General features: G+C 35.7%; 1 protein-coding gene across 2 annotated transcripts in view; it reads left to right on the forward strand.

Annotated features, from left to right (window-relative positions):
- Nucleotides 1-11867, forward strand: part of ALDH1A1 (aldehyde dehydrogenase 1 family member A1) — a gene marked incomplete at both ends in the record, with an annotated part of 48698 nt that extends 36831 nt beyond the window's left edge. For both annotated transcript variants that reach the window (XM_079548158.1, XM_079548159.1), the window contains 7 exons: nucleotides 386-499; nucleotides 2165-2267; nucleotides 2796-2980; nucleotides 5341-5505; nucleotides 7388-7545; nucleotides 9513-9587; nucleotides 11795-11867. In XM_079548158.1, the coding sequence (XP_079404284.1) occupies nucleotides 386-499; nucleotides 2165-2267; nucleotides 2796-2980; nucleotides 5341-5505; nucleotides 7388-7545; nucleotides 9513-9587; nucleotides 11795-11867 (873 nt within the window). The remainder of the gene's footprint in view (nucleotides 1-385; nucleotides 500-2164; nucleotides 2268-2795; nucleotides 2981-5340; nucleotides 5506-7387; nucleotides 7546-9512; nucleotides 9588-11794) is intronic.
- Nucleotides 11868-14483: the final 2616 nt, after the last annotated feature.

Raw genomic sequence — 14483 nt, forward strand, 5'->3', positions numbered from 1 at the left:
GGGCAACAAGTCTTGTGAAGGGCTTGGAGAATATGCCCCACGAGGAGAGACTGAAGGAACTGGGGCTGTTCAGTCTAGGGAAAAGGAGGCTGAGGGAAGACTTTAGTGCTCTCTTCTCGTATCTGAAAGGTGCTTATAGCAAGAGCGGGGTTGATCTGTTCTTACTGGTGACAGTTGACAGGACAAGAGGAAATGGCCTCAAGTTGCTGTGGTTTGGGTGGGTAAGCCATGCAAGAAATAAATGTATCTAGGGTACTAAGGCTGAAAACAACTGTACAACTAGGAAAAGGTGACTTGAGAACTGAAAATGCTGTCAGACTATAGGAGACAGTCTCTTAGACATTATCACTTCCCTGATTTTATGGGGTTCTCTCTTCCAATTCAGGCAGGATTTCCACCTGGAGTTGTGAATATTGTGCCTGGCTTTGGACCCACCGCTGGAGCAGCAATTTCTCACCACATGGACATAGACAAAGTGGCCTTCACAGGCTCTACTGAGGTATTGTAACAAATGCAAGAAAATATAAGCACAAACTGTGCCTCACTGATTCCAAGCAATGATTTAATGTCTAACTTTTTTCTATGTAACTGTTTTAACTTTTTTTCTTTCTTTTGGCTGTTGGTTTGTTAAACAAAGTCTGTTTAATGATTTGTTGGTTACTATTAACTTTAAACGTATTTAAACAATGTATGGCAGGAAAACCATTCAAACAAAGGCACCTCATGACATACAATAGGTTCTAGTATATTAATGCTATTTTAAGGCTTGTCCTTTAAAGACAAAACATTTTTATAGATTATTTTTTTTTTAGTTCTTAATAAAAATAAGTTCAAAAAATGCAAAAAACTGAAAGACGCTGTCCTGTATTGTCTTTAATGGCAACATGATGGTAGGTTTTTACTTCAGAAATCTCATACCATACCCAGTCCTACACACACTTAGGTGAGGTAATGGCATTTTTGTGTTTGTATGGATGATCACTGGGGTGGTCTTAGAAGTTTATTTGAATGTGTACCAGTTCAACAGTTGATAAGGAAGTCACTGTTAATTTTCCCTACTCTTTACTCCAAGAATAGTTATTGATGTGAGTGAAGATTTGTCCTTGCTGTCACTATAAAACTTTATCCTTACTTGAGTACTTTACATTATCTATCTGTATACATACTTCATGGAAGTATTGCCAATTGGTCTTTTAACTTCTTGGATGTACATTCCAAAGATAAATAGCTCTGCCTCATATCAGCAATCAGTACATACTGAGAAAACTCAGAAACCTTGACTAAAAAAGCTATGGGAAACAAGAAGAACCCCAAAGCAAAGAGATTTGAGAAATGTTCCACAGATGTTCCCCGTTGTAACAGCTACAATTCCTAATGCCCAGTATACCTCCAAAGTAAAGTGGACAGTGGAACGTGTTTCCAGACTTTCATTCCTGTCAATTACTTCTGACAGTGTAATTCAGCAGGAAGAAATGTTATTCCCAAAGTCAGGAAGAATGTCACAGCAGGGATGTTATTTGGTAGCTGCTACACACTAAGAGATATAGGCCAAAGCTGCAAGTTCTACAAGCACATTTCCCGTTTCAATTTTCCCTGCTATTTTTTCATATTACAAAATTTCCTTTATTTATGCCTTCAGTTGAAAGAAACAGCACAGAGTCTCTATCTATCCGTGCCCATTTCCCATTTCTGGTCTCCTTATTACTGATAAAGGAGAAACAACTATGAGTAAGATTTGGCACTGTGGATATCTACATCTTTTCTCATACAAGTTATCCATCAAAAGGCTTTCCCATAAATGAAAAGGGAGAAAATCATTTTATTGAGAGCCTGGCAAAGTACAAAATAGAACCTACTTCAGATTATAGGTGCAAGCCATTGGGGTGTTGGTACCAAAAAAAAATTTATCTTTGACAGCTAACAGTAACATTTCCAGGGAAAATAGTTTCTACAAAACTGGCCTATTATTGGTTTCTAGACTGAAAGTCATATCCATATTGACTCTCCAGTTCCAATACTAGTTTCTCATTTCTTCTTCTTAGTTTTATTTCTGCAGTTAATTATGTATGCAGCTACTGAGTGTGCAATTACGAACTGTGATTACGATTTCTGAATGTTGCTGGATCATATTATTTTAAAATAACATCCTTTTTCTAACTTCTAGGTTGGCAAATTGATCAAGGAAGCAGCAGGGAAGTCCAATCTGAAGAGAGTTACACTGGAACTTGGAGGAAAAAGTCCTAACATTATATTTGCAGATGCAGACTGTAAGTAAAATTTTCATTACTTAACCTGGTCACTTCTCATTTTCTAAAAAAAATGACTCATATCTGCTTAAAGAAGAATTTTTGTGTGCTTTTGTTTCTGGTGTTTTGTGTTTGTTTGTTTCTGGTAATGCTGTCTATTTGTAGATTGTCACTAGCAGTTGCTGGCCATTTGGCTGGACTGAGATATCTGACAGTCTGCCAACACTTATTATAACTATGATTCTAATGCAAAAAGAATTCAGAATCAAAACCCAACAGATGGTTTATTATCTTCCTAGTGGACTTCCCATGGTAATGCTGAATCAATATTTGACATAAAACAGTTGAATGTGTTTTTTTTCAGAATACAGTGCTGCTGTATATAAGAGTAGCTTTGGACATTGATAAAATGAGTGAATTCTTATATTTTAAATGATCATGGAAATAAAAAGCTGGAAAAAGAGAAATGAGATGACATGGCAAATCTAGAAATAACTCATGAGGTGACCACTCAAATTCATGACTGATGAAGTCTGCATTTCTTTGCAGTGGATGAAGCTGTGGAATTTGCACACATTGGTCTGTTCTACCACCAAGGACAGTGTTGTGTAGCAGGATCCAGAATTTTTGTGGAGGAGCCTATTTATGACGAGTTTGTTCGTCGGAGCATTGAACGAGCAAAGAAATACATTCTTGGGGATCCTCTGTCACCTGGTGTACAGCAAGGCCCTCAAGTGAGTAATATATGTTTCTCATTTAATTTTGGCAGAACATCCCACTTTAATGTACTCCTAAATCTGCTCTTGTTTTAGTGTTAATGCTGAGAACCGTTGACTAGTGACGAGAATTAGGAAGAAAAACTGGAGTGAGGGTTGTTTGCATTACCATCAGAGAATTAGCAAGACAGGAGTACGATTTCATTCTCTTTTCCAGATCCATTTGGTATAGAAAAGGGGACCATTACACAGAACTTCAATGCTTTGAGAAAGTTCCAGTGCAACAGCTGTAAAAGTGCAAGTTGCCCATACCACCCATATTAGAGTGCTAGCATTATATTCAATTGGTGCCTCAGTAAGTGAGTAACTTCAGGAAATTAAAGCTGAGAGCATTTTTCAAGATGCTAGGTCTTTGTTATACTGATCTCAGTTTTAGAATACCACACAATTAAAAATGAAAATTTTGTATTTTTTCTTTTGGTGTTAAAAGATTATGCCAACAGATTCCCTATTAAATGTGAACTGATTCACTGTGTTCCTGTGTCATATAGCTTCATTGAAAGCCAAATTTTTCCACCAGTTCGTAGGCTCTCTGGGAGAGCACCTCCCTCAGGCCACAAGTTTGGGTAGTGTTTTGCACAGCAGGCATGAAAGAAAATACAAAAGCCCTGCTGAAATGTAAAATAACATATATATGATAATTCACAGATTATTAAGAAAAATTATGATGATAACAATAACAAAGAAATGACTGAAAAAAACTTGAGCTGTATCATCTAAACATTTTCTCTTCATGATGTTTATGCACAAGAGATATTTGGCCACCAGGGTAGCAGAAACTTTATATCTTCAGTGTGCACTAAGGCAATTGTTTGAAAGGATAATGACAAGGGGAGCACATGGAACTAAAAATCACCTCCTTATAAATATCCCCAGAAATAAATACCCCTAAAATTATAAGCTTTTATCACAGCTTTAGTTGAATAACTGTTTAGTCTAATATACATCAAGGAATCTCCCAAACCTTTTACAATGCTGTGTTGTTCTATGACTGAAATAGTAATATTTGTTGTTTAAGTGAAATGACACCTTTTTATTGCATGAGTAAGAGAATAAAATATATGTCTACTTCACTGAGTGATGACTATGAACACAGAAAAGAATTTCTGTGCAAGAGCCCCCCTCCCCAGAAGTAATTTTAGTGTCTTCATTAGCTAGGGATTGAAAAGTTGAACTCTGACAGATTGAAGATTCACCGGGTGATTCTGTGATTCTGTGAAATTGTTGAAAAGAATCTTTTTCTCTGGTTGCCCAGAGAGATAGTGGAAACCCTGTCCCTGGAGACACTCAAGGCCAGGCTGGACCAGGCTCTGAGCAACCTGATCTTACTGTGGATGTCCCTATTCATTCCAGGGGAGCTATACTGTATGACCCTTAAAAGTGCTTTCCAACTCTTAAGGATTCTATGACTCTAAAAATTTAAGTTAAAAAAAAAAAAAAGGTGTTGTATTGTATGCCTCCACCAAACAGCATGAATTACCATTGAATTTTTCTTGAAATAAATGTTACTTTGTAGATAATTTCTCTAATGCATGAAGGGCTGATTAGTAGATTTGAAGAGGGAAGAAGAGAGAGGTAAATGTGAGCTCTTCCTTGTCCTGTTCAAAATATTTGCTTTTATCTCTTTTGTAGCTAAAAAAACTGGAAGAGGTTAGAGAAATATAAACCTTTACTGTACCACCATCATAAACTCCCTTTCCCTTCCCTTTCCATGCTGTCTTTCTTGGTGAACTTGGGGAAGAAGGACAGAAATTGTCTTCATCCAATAAAAAAAAAAAAAAAAAATCTGCAATCTATGTTTCCCAAACCACAAAAGCTAAGAGTCTTTATTCTACTAACAACTCGGAACTTAAAAACAGCAGTGAATTTCAGTTATATTGTACCATTTCTTTTTAACATTCTTTAATGGTTTAGAAAAACAGCAGGGCCAATCTACCAGCCCCAGTGTAGTACAGGAGAATCTTGCAGGCTAGATCAATCCCCCTGTTATAACTTCAGAAACAAGCTCATCAATTCTTATTTGTATGAATCATTTGCAGCTGAGAACACTTCTGGAAAAAGTACCAGATATGTTTATTTTATAGATTTTCTTTCATTTATATTGAAGATACGCATACTATCAGTCCTTGTACAGCTGATTTTTCTGAGTGAAAATTTCTCATTACTGATTTACCTGAATGGTTTTTAGAAGTTATTGACAAGAATGTTTGCTGGGCTCTCCAGATGTCCTTCTTCAACACATGCTGTTGAACAAAGCTGGAACATTTTTAAGTTGTGAGCTTGACACTGTTTTAATCCCTGTGTATCTTTTCACTTAGATTGATAAGGAGCAGTTTCAAAAAATCCTGGATCTAATTGAGAGTGGAAAAAAAGAAGGAGCCAAACTGGAATGTGGAGGAGGTGCATGGGGAAACAAGGGTTACTTCATCCAGCCCACAGTTTTTTCTAATGTTACGGATGATATGCGCATCGCCAAAGAAGAGGTAAATAAATTCTTGGCAGTCAATACTGGAGATTTTCAGTTTAAATGTGTGTACAAAATATCCATTCAGAAGGTCAAGTGACTATATAAAAATGTTCCAAATTAATCTGTTGTTCCGGCCTGGTGTTTGAAGTCCTTTTCTTGGTTTCTTAGGCCTCTTTCACCAGTCCATTAGAGGTCAATGGAGAGGAGTATGAGGCTGGCCTGCCAGCAAAGGCACCACCTTAAGCTGATAAGAGATAAGAAATGTTAAGGCTGGGTCTGTTAATTACGTCACCTCATACTGCCCATGTCTCACGTATCAGCTATGGTAACTGTAACAGAGAAACAAATGTTGAAAACATAACTTGTGAACTCTGCAGTCCCTAAGGAGCAGCTCAAGTTGCAGTTTTGACACAATAGGCACCAAACAGCTATTTTGCAATGAGTTGTGCTTCCACGGGTATTTTGCTTGGTGAGAATTACAGAAAAGTGTTGCCTCTGCAGGGTTGCTTAATCTAAATTCCTTTGCAGAAGTACCCACGCAGTGTTGAAGGGCTTGTACTGAACCAACTAAAGGGGCAGTGCTAGGTTAGCAATGACAAGCTGGAAGGAAAAGGGTTATGAGCGCAGAGCTTTTCTGTGAGCACAGTCTCAAAGAAAAGTTATGATCTCTTCATTCTCTGTGTTGTTTTGCTTTCATTTGTCTGGATTAATACTAGTGCAATTATTGTCTGTTATATTTCTTCATGCTAGAAAGCTCCTTCAAAATTGTAAGACATCTAGGAGTTACTTTTTTTTTTTGCCAGCAAGACTGCTAATGCATGCTGCTGCTCATACTTCATATGTTTAGCAAAATTAAAAAGGCTAAGTTAAAATGAACACCAGAGCACTGAGTGCTAATTGCAAAGACAAGAAAAATCAGATAAAGTTGCTCAAAAAGTAACGTGAAGTGTTTCTTCTGATCTGTAAAACAGGTAGGAGACATCACAGATACATTTCCTCACAGGTTTATTTCTTTCCTTTAGCTCAGCAGAACTGTAAGAACTGACCTTCTCACAATATTTTGAATCTATTGAGTAACAAAACCACAGTGAGCAAAGGCAATTTAAAGAATACTTGGATTTTTAATCTCAGGCTTGCACCCTGAAGAAACGCTCACTGTTTTTTGTAATCAGTGTAAATAATTCCTCGCAACACCAATTAGAAACTAGGAGTCAATATTTTCCAATAGAATCAAGTGGAAGTCTCATAAATGATGGGAACTGAAGCAATTAGATGCAATAATGCCCCCCTGCCCTACACAGTGTTAGCATGAAGTAGTAGGTAGTGTTCATATACAGCTGCAAACACAGAGATAGCAGTGAGAAAGAGAAGTCTAATAGAATATTTTCTCATATTGAACCCAGAAAGAGAGCAGAACATATATGACTGGTGCGCATGTTTAATTGTACTGATATCTGCAGAAATGAAGGACTAATTAAAAGCTTAGGAGAGAGATATGTTGAATACCTTTTTCAACTTGGAGTTTCCTGAAGAAATGTCAGTTGGCTAGTCACCAGTATAGATCTGTAACATACCATAACTCCATGCTACATACCTGTTATGCTAGGCATCTCTTCATCTTATTTATTTATTTATTTTCATTGTGTATTGTTTCTTATCTATTGCTTTATTCATTTTTTTCTTTTTTCTTTTTACAAGAGGCCAACTTGATTTGCTCCATACTATAAAAATATTACCTCCGTGTTAATTTATAATCCATTTTAGAACTCTAACATGGATAACGTTGGCTGATTGAATTTAGGAACAAGACTGTCTGAAAGAAACATTTTTTATTGTTTATAAATTGTGATAATAAGATATGATAGTCCACTTCATGTATTTGTATGTGCCTAAAACAGATATTTGGACCTGTTCAACAAATCATGAAGTTTAAAACTATAGATGAAGTTATCAAGAGGGCAAATAACACTACCTATGGCTTAGCAGCAGCAGTTTTTACCAAAGACATTGATAAAGCACTGACGTTTGCAGCTGCTCTTCAGGCTGGGACAGTTTGGTAAGTCATGACTCATTTAAATCTTCCCTCAGAAATGCAGAAAACAAGAAAACTGCTTTTGCTGGTACACTATTGTATTTCAACCCTCACTTGTCCATACCTATTGAGATATTACAAATACTTCTGTTCTTCACACATTTGCCCTGTAAACTTAGTCTGAAAAAATTACATGTGCTTACTAAAAGTGAAAGAAAACAAAAGGAAAGACAGTAAAGACACTGGTTTCTTTTCTGTTCAGGATTTGGGGGTAGCCCAATACATATTCAATTTGCAGGGATCATTTTCTGTAATGTGCAAATAAATCCATTATTTGAAGTTGCTTGACCATTAATCTGTGCAGAAAATTTTCCTGTGAATGAAAAGATTGATATAACATGATTCAAAAAAGTGTAAGAATCAGTACGGATCAAAGAAGCAGGACTGTGGTGATAGAACAAGGGGAAATGGCTTCAAGCTTAAAGAGGGTAGATTTATGTTGGATAGAAGGAAAAAGTCTTTTACAGAGAGGGTGGTGAGGCACTGGAACAGCTTGCCTAGAGATGTGGCTGATGCCCTGTCCCTGAAGACTTTCAAGACAAGCTTGAATCGGGTTCTGGGCAATCTGATCTAGCTGTGGATGTCCCCGTTTATTGCAGTGCAGCTGGACTAGATGGCCTTTAAAGATCCCTTCCAACTCTATGGATTCTATGATTCTATAATTCTAAGAACAGTTATAAGTAGGGAGGAAAAGATGCTAAGGGGAACCATAAGGCAGAAAAAACTTGCAAAAAAACTGTCATGTAGAAGTGGAAAAGAAAAAGGCAACCTATACGGAACTAAAAGGCAAAGGCTGGGAGAAGCAAAAGTGGAAACCTGAAGGAACATCAGACTATATAATTTCTGACAAAGAGTCGCACATTTTCCTATCAGAAAGTGAACAATTAATTTCACTGGCACTCAAAGCACGTGTACTTACTATTTTTTATATTTAAGGACATGCCATGAGTACAAATTTCTGCTGATGTCTTGTGACTTAAAAACATATGTTTTATAAAAGTTAACAAATTTGACCTAAGAGATAATATTCTTTCAAAAGGATGAAAGGTTAAAACAAAAGTAAAAACTTTGTTATTCACTCTTCTGCAATTGTTGATCTGTCTAGGAATCCTTAACAATAAAAAAACACCTTTTTACTGAGTTACAAAATATGCTGACTAGGAAGGAACCCACCAGGATCATAGAGCCCAAATCTGGGCTTTCCACAGGTCTACTCAAAACTAAGCTGGATGTCTGAGGGCATTATCCAAATGCCATTTGAACTCTAACAGTTTTGGCTACTGCCCCTGTGAGTCTGCTCCAGTGCCCAACCACCCTCTTGATAAAGAACCTTTTCCTAATATCCAGTCCTTTTCCTAATAAACCGTTAGACTGGCAGTGGAAAAAATGTAAGATGTGAAAATAGAGAACATCTGATTTGACAGTGTTGAAAAATAGAAATTGCTACTCAGCTATGGAGTACAATGCGTATTCTGCCCAAACTCTTGTTAGTACAAATTCCCATTCCATCCTTATTCACTGTATCCTTGTATTTTGTTTTCAGCCACAAGTACAGAATGGCTTAACACTGAGAAGAACCAAAAAAAAGTTTCCTAAACAAATATTTAAGTGACCTGAATTTGCCTATTGAAAGTAGACATACAGCAGAACTATCTCTGCTTAGATTTGGGTTGAGAGCTGATTCGTTGATTAGGAAGGAGATTCGTTGTTACTATCAGAAGAAAGATGTGACTTTCACTCAGCTTGAAGACTTTTGATCAATATGCTACTTCATCACAGTAGCATATTTCTTGCAAATGCATTACTCATATGTATTTTACCACAGATTTATCACCACAAATATATTATAGCTGATGGCACAACACGGACTTGTCGGAAGTGAGAAAGGTTGTTTCATACTTTCTAAAGTCTTTTTTTTCTAATTCTTCCAGGGTTAATTGTTATAGTGCATTGTCAGCTCAGTGTCCTTTTGGAGGATTTAAGATGTCAGGAAATGGAAGAGAAATGTAAGTAAACAACTTTAATACTGTAGATTCATAGGAAATAGAAGATGAAATTCCAAATTCCAGCTATTAATATTCACAGCTAGGATGACCAACTTGAGATTTTGACAAACTACTCTGTGTAATATTCAGAAATATCATGAATGTCAAGCAAAGAATTCCATTATAAAGACAATTTTCACAATAACTGTGAAGTAGTTTGCAGACTATTAATATGAAAAACTAATCATTGTGTTTATGGTGTACAGTTTTTGCATATATATAGAAAGTGTCATTGACATGCATATATGTACACAGAAATCATGCATAGTTTGTGGAATCCCCTGTAAATGTCCCTTCTTTAAGAATACAAGACATTTTAAAATCCTTGAATTTACTATCCAACTTGATTAAATGCATTGTAAAATATAACTGTATAGTTGCAATTCTCTTGTCTTTTCCCAGAGAAGTGGGAAAAAAAATGGAACAGTTTATAGAAATGAAGAGCTAATCAAATTGTTTCAGACTTAAGATTTACTACAGTTTCAGTTTGAATCACGTCTTCTTTCATCCACATTCATTCTGATATTCATAGTAGCATTAGATTCATATCATGTGCTATGCTGTTAAAGATACGATATCCTACACTTTTCCTACATTATAGCATTTTGCTTTTGGGCTTCTTGCAACATAAATCACAGCAGACTTTTGTTAAGAAATGCAAGGGAAAGATATCAGATTTTTTTTTATTATTTAAAAGAAATAAAAGCTAGAATTTTCATGCTTTCTTATTATTGGATTCAATATGCTCCTGATAGCAAATAATGTGCCAATGGCTTCAAAGGGAAGAGATTTATATAAATGCTGAGAGAATCAGAAAATGAAATGAAAACAAACAAAATTAAAAACAAAAACAAAAACAAAAACAAAAAAAAAACTCACCACATCTGGACCATTGCTAACACAGACTGTTATGCTCTTGATTGCCAAAAATTGGGAAATCTTCACTTCTGAATTATAGACCTTTGTAGAATTATTTTGAAGATTTACTTGCTGTGGGGAAAAAAAAAAAAAAAAAGAAAAAAATGGGAAATCAATAATATCACAGAAATGCACTACTGTGCATTTTGTAGCAGTTCAGATTTGTGCAAATGAAGTTTTTCCTAATGCTTGGTCCAAAATCGCAACTAGTACTCTAATAAAAAATATATTGCCACTGAAGAGCAAGGAATGGTGAGGAAAGGAATAAGCACCAGATAAAGGTCTGCCATGGAAAATGAAATAAAAATAAAAATAAAAATAAATAAAAATAAAAAAACCAAAAGCTTTGTAAGCAGGTGGGAATCAGTTGTAGAAGTGGCAGAAATATGTGTGAAAAAATTGCACTGAATTAAGTCAGTGTGTCAAACCATCAGTTTCCTGGAATCCCAGAAAAAAAATCCCTATATTGTTCTTGGTATTTTAACACCATTATGAAGTAAACTACTAAATGCCACGTAATAACAAAATACATCATCAAAACAGTAAGAAAATTGGGATTCATTTTCCCACAGTGGAGTCCTGAGTACAGGTTTCTGTTTTGCATACATGAGTATCTAGATTTTTCTGGGAACTGAGTAGCGTTGCATCACAGAAACTTTGGTTCTGAAAAACTGGTCAAGTTATGTCTAAATACCTTTCCTGCATCAAATGCCAACCAGCTAGACACATAAGTAAACTTCATCTTGTCATGTAAAACTCAAAGGTGGAATCATGTTAAGAACATCACACTAAGATTAAGTATTTTCACAGTCTCAGAGATTTCACAGAGGATTAATTATTGCTCCAGTTTACTTGAGATTAAGCTTCTGTTTCTTAGACTCTGGAAAAGACTCTTGACAGCAGAGGAAGGCTTTGGCAAAAGACATGTTGTGTATGCCTGCAAAGACCTAATGCATGCCTGATTTGTTGCACACAAACTAAGTTTAGAAATGCACTACACTGACTGAATGCCATTCTTTTGCACAGAAATGAAACACTCTCTTTCCCACTTTTCCCAGGAAACAATTATTACAGCTTTTCGAAAGGCATCCAAAAGCAGTTTAACTGCACAGATGTCTTACAGATATGTCTATTAACCCTGTTACCCATCTGTGCAATTGAACAGTGCCACGGAAAGTATAAGGACATAATTTGTATAAAAAGCACTAACTTATTAACTTCGGTATTTCTCTTGGTTTTCTTTTGTATAGGGGAGAATACGGCCTTCAAGAATACACTGAAGTTAAGACTGTCACAATCAAGATTCCACAGAAGAACTCGTAATTCTTCTTGATGTGCAGAATTTATCTTCTTCAAATGAACCTGAAAAAGCTATTTGAATTCTGAAATGCTTTATGTCCTGCATTATTCATTAACCTTTTTGCTTCCTGATTGTGAAAGAAAAGCTTGCTTACATTAACAATATAAATAATAAAGTAGAAAATTTAATGTAATTAACTGAGAAAGGGAAAATTTAATGTTTGGAAAATGACTAACTCCTTAAGATTTATTTCTGTTTTCAGTGGAAGCTCTCCATAGTGCTATGGAAATGATCTTTTCACTTATATCTTGCATGTACTATTGGAATTTATGTGGTCTTGTAAATGTTAGATGGCAAACTGTTTTCTCTTTGTGGCCTTACCAAAAGCACTTATGAGTAACTAGCAGGTGAATACTATTTTGTGTCTTTCAAAATAATGGACTTCTTCTGTATAACTTTCTACAACTGCTGAATTCTTTCATCATAGTGAGTACTACACAAATGTAATCTGGATACTATTAAAGAATGATAAAATCATACTTCAAAAGTGAAACCTACTTTTTCTTTAGTCTTTTATATTGCACTGTCTTACTACTGGGCATTACATGGGACATATTTTACATCCTTTATGATGCACTACTGTTTCAGTGATGTGTTGAGGTCATTGGAAATACATCATCTTGTCTTTATAGAGACTAAACTCCCTCATTCTTTGAGTGTCATAAATGGAAAGATATGAACATACAGAACACTGGCCCTTTGCTGAGAGACAGCAGTTGGCTCTGAAGTGATAAATGCATCAAAAATTCTTAACAGATGACAAACGGGAAATAATGAGAGAAGGGAAGATGAGAGTTTCCTTTGCTTCGCCAACTGAAATAATCCAATGTGATCAAAATGTAACATCCAGTAATAACATTATTTTAAAACTCTTGTGTCAGAGAAGTGTGTTAATGTGTGTTGCGTGTGTGTGTGTGAGAGAAAGAGAGAATAAAGAGAGCAAAAAAACCCAAAGACTGCCATTCAACTGAGGTGAAACACCCAACATTTTCATCAGAACCAAGTATATCTTTTGGTTAATCTGATGATACACTGAAGTTGTTCCAAAGAGCTGCTAGTGTAAAGAAGTACACCTTTTGGCATCTGGTAAATTTGAAGAATTCAGAATATCTGTGTTTGTCTACAGTACATGGGATATGATTGAGAAAGACCCACTAAGGCTAGTTTACCCAACAGGAGAAAAGCAGTTCACGGTGCATCACAAAAATGTACCTGGAATTTCAAAAATACAGTCCTATTTGTTTCACAACCACTTTGTTTCTAATGCAGAATCAAGATCAGGAGTGGATTTCTCTCTGTAATGTACTCACTGTTAATACTAGTACAGTCTGTCTGTGAACGAACATACACACATGCGAAGCATAAATTTGTTTTACCAGTGAGTCCTTTCACAACTGAGAGTATTCATAACTATGCTTGCATAATTAAATACTCCAGTCTTTGCATTATATATGCATATACGTACAGTAAATTATGATCACCCAGTCTGGGCAGGGATAAATGATGACTAAAACTGCAAATATTACACAGTAATCATTGAGGCCCTTTTTTTCTGGGCTCAAATTACTATCACATTACACCATTGAAATTTACTAGGATGAAACATGAGAAAAGCAATAGTTGATCTGTACGCAAACACTGCTCATAGTGCTAGTAAAGTTCTGCTCAGCATTTCACAGAGAATGAAATTTAAAAAGAGGAGTGAACTTGTTGCACTTCCTTTTAAATATCCTGAAAGCTGACTTTTATACTCAGTAGCAGTTACTAAATATATAGTTTTTATTTGGATTGAAATAGTGATTTTTTTTTAATGTATCAGTGGATGCCTAAGCAAAAAAAAAAAAAAAATCTATAATAAAATCCCAATTGAACTGAATGGGATGATTTCATTCATGGATAAAAATTTCTAAATTTTAACACTATTGAATGCACTCCTTAAGTTTTCCTAAAAGGTTGACAAGGGACTAGCTTTTGCATACTTATTGGTAAGTTGTCTCATTCTTGCAGTATGAAAAAACAAGTCCTAGAAATCTGAGGTCCTTTAAGTCTTGCCATGGCAGAAGCATCCCCATATTTGCAGTAATTTTTAAAGAGGAAAACTACTGAATGGCAACCATGAGATAGAAAGACTCTTAGATTGATCAGTCAAAACAATGAAACAATAAGAAATTCTCATTCTGTCTCAAGGAAGAAAATTACTGATAATCCTTGACTGCCAGATATCCATGTCTTTTAAGACACACAAGAGAAGATATGGAAAAAGTATTTAGAGCAAGAAAGGCATCTGGCTTGGATAAGGAGCTAAAATTCCTTGATGAAGGAGGTCTTAGGGAGGAATTTGAAAGATGTGAGATCTTGGCAAGCAAAAGGATTTGAGGGGAAAAGAGTAGGATATTCTGTCTGGAACACAAAAAATGAGTGCAGAAAAGTCAAGTGCAAGAAAAATAAGAAGAAAGGAATGAAACAATAGCAGAATTAGGAGTGCAAGAAAGAGTTAGAGCAAAGCTGAAGGTTACCTTGAGGTTCTGTAAGATCTCACTATAATTCTGTAAAAGTTAATGTGAAGATCTTTAACAGAA

This window comes from Tetrao urogallus, assembly GCF_951394365.1.
Source record: "Tetrao urogallus genome assembly, chromosome: Z".
In the NCBI taxonomy this organism is placed as follows: Eukaryota; Metazoa; Chordata; class Aves; order Galliformes; family Phasianidae; genus Tetrao; species Tetrao urogallus.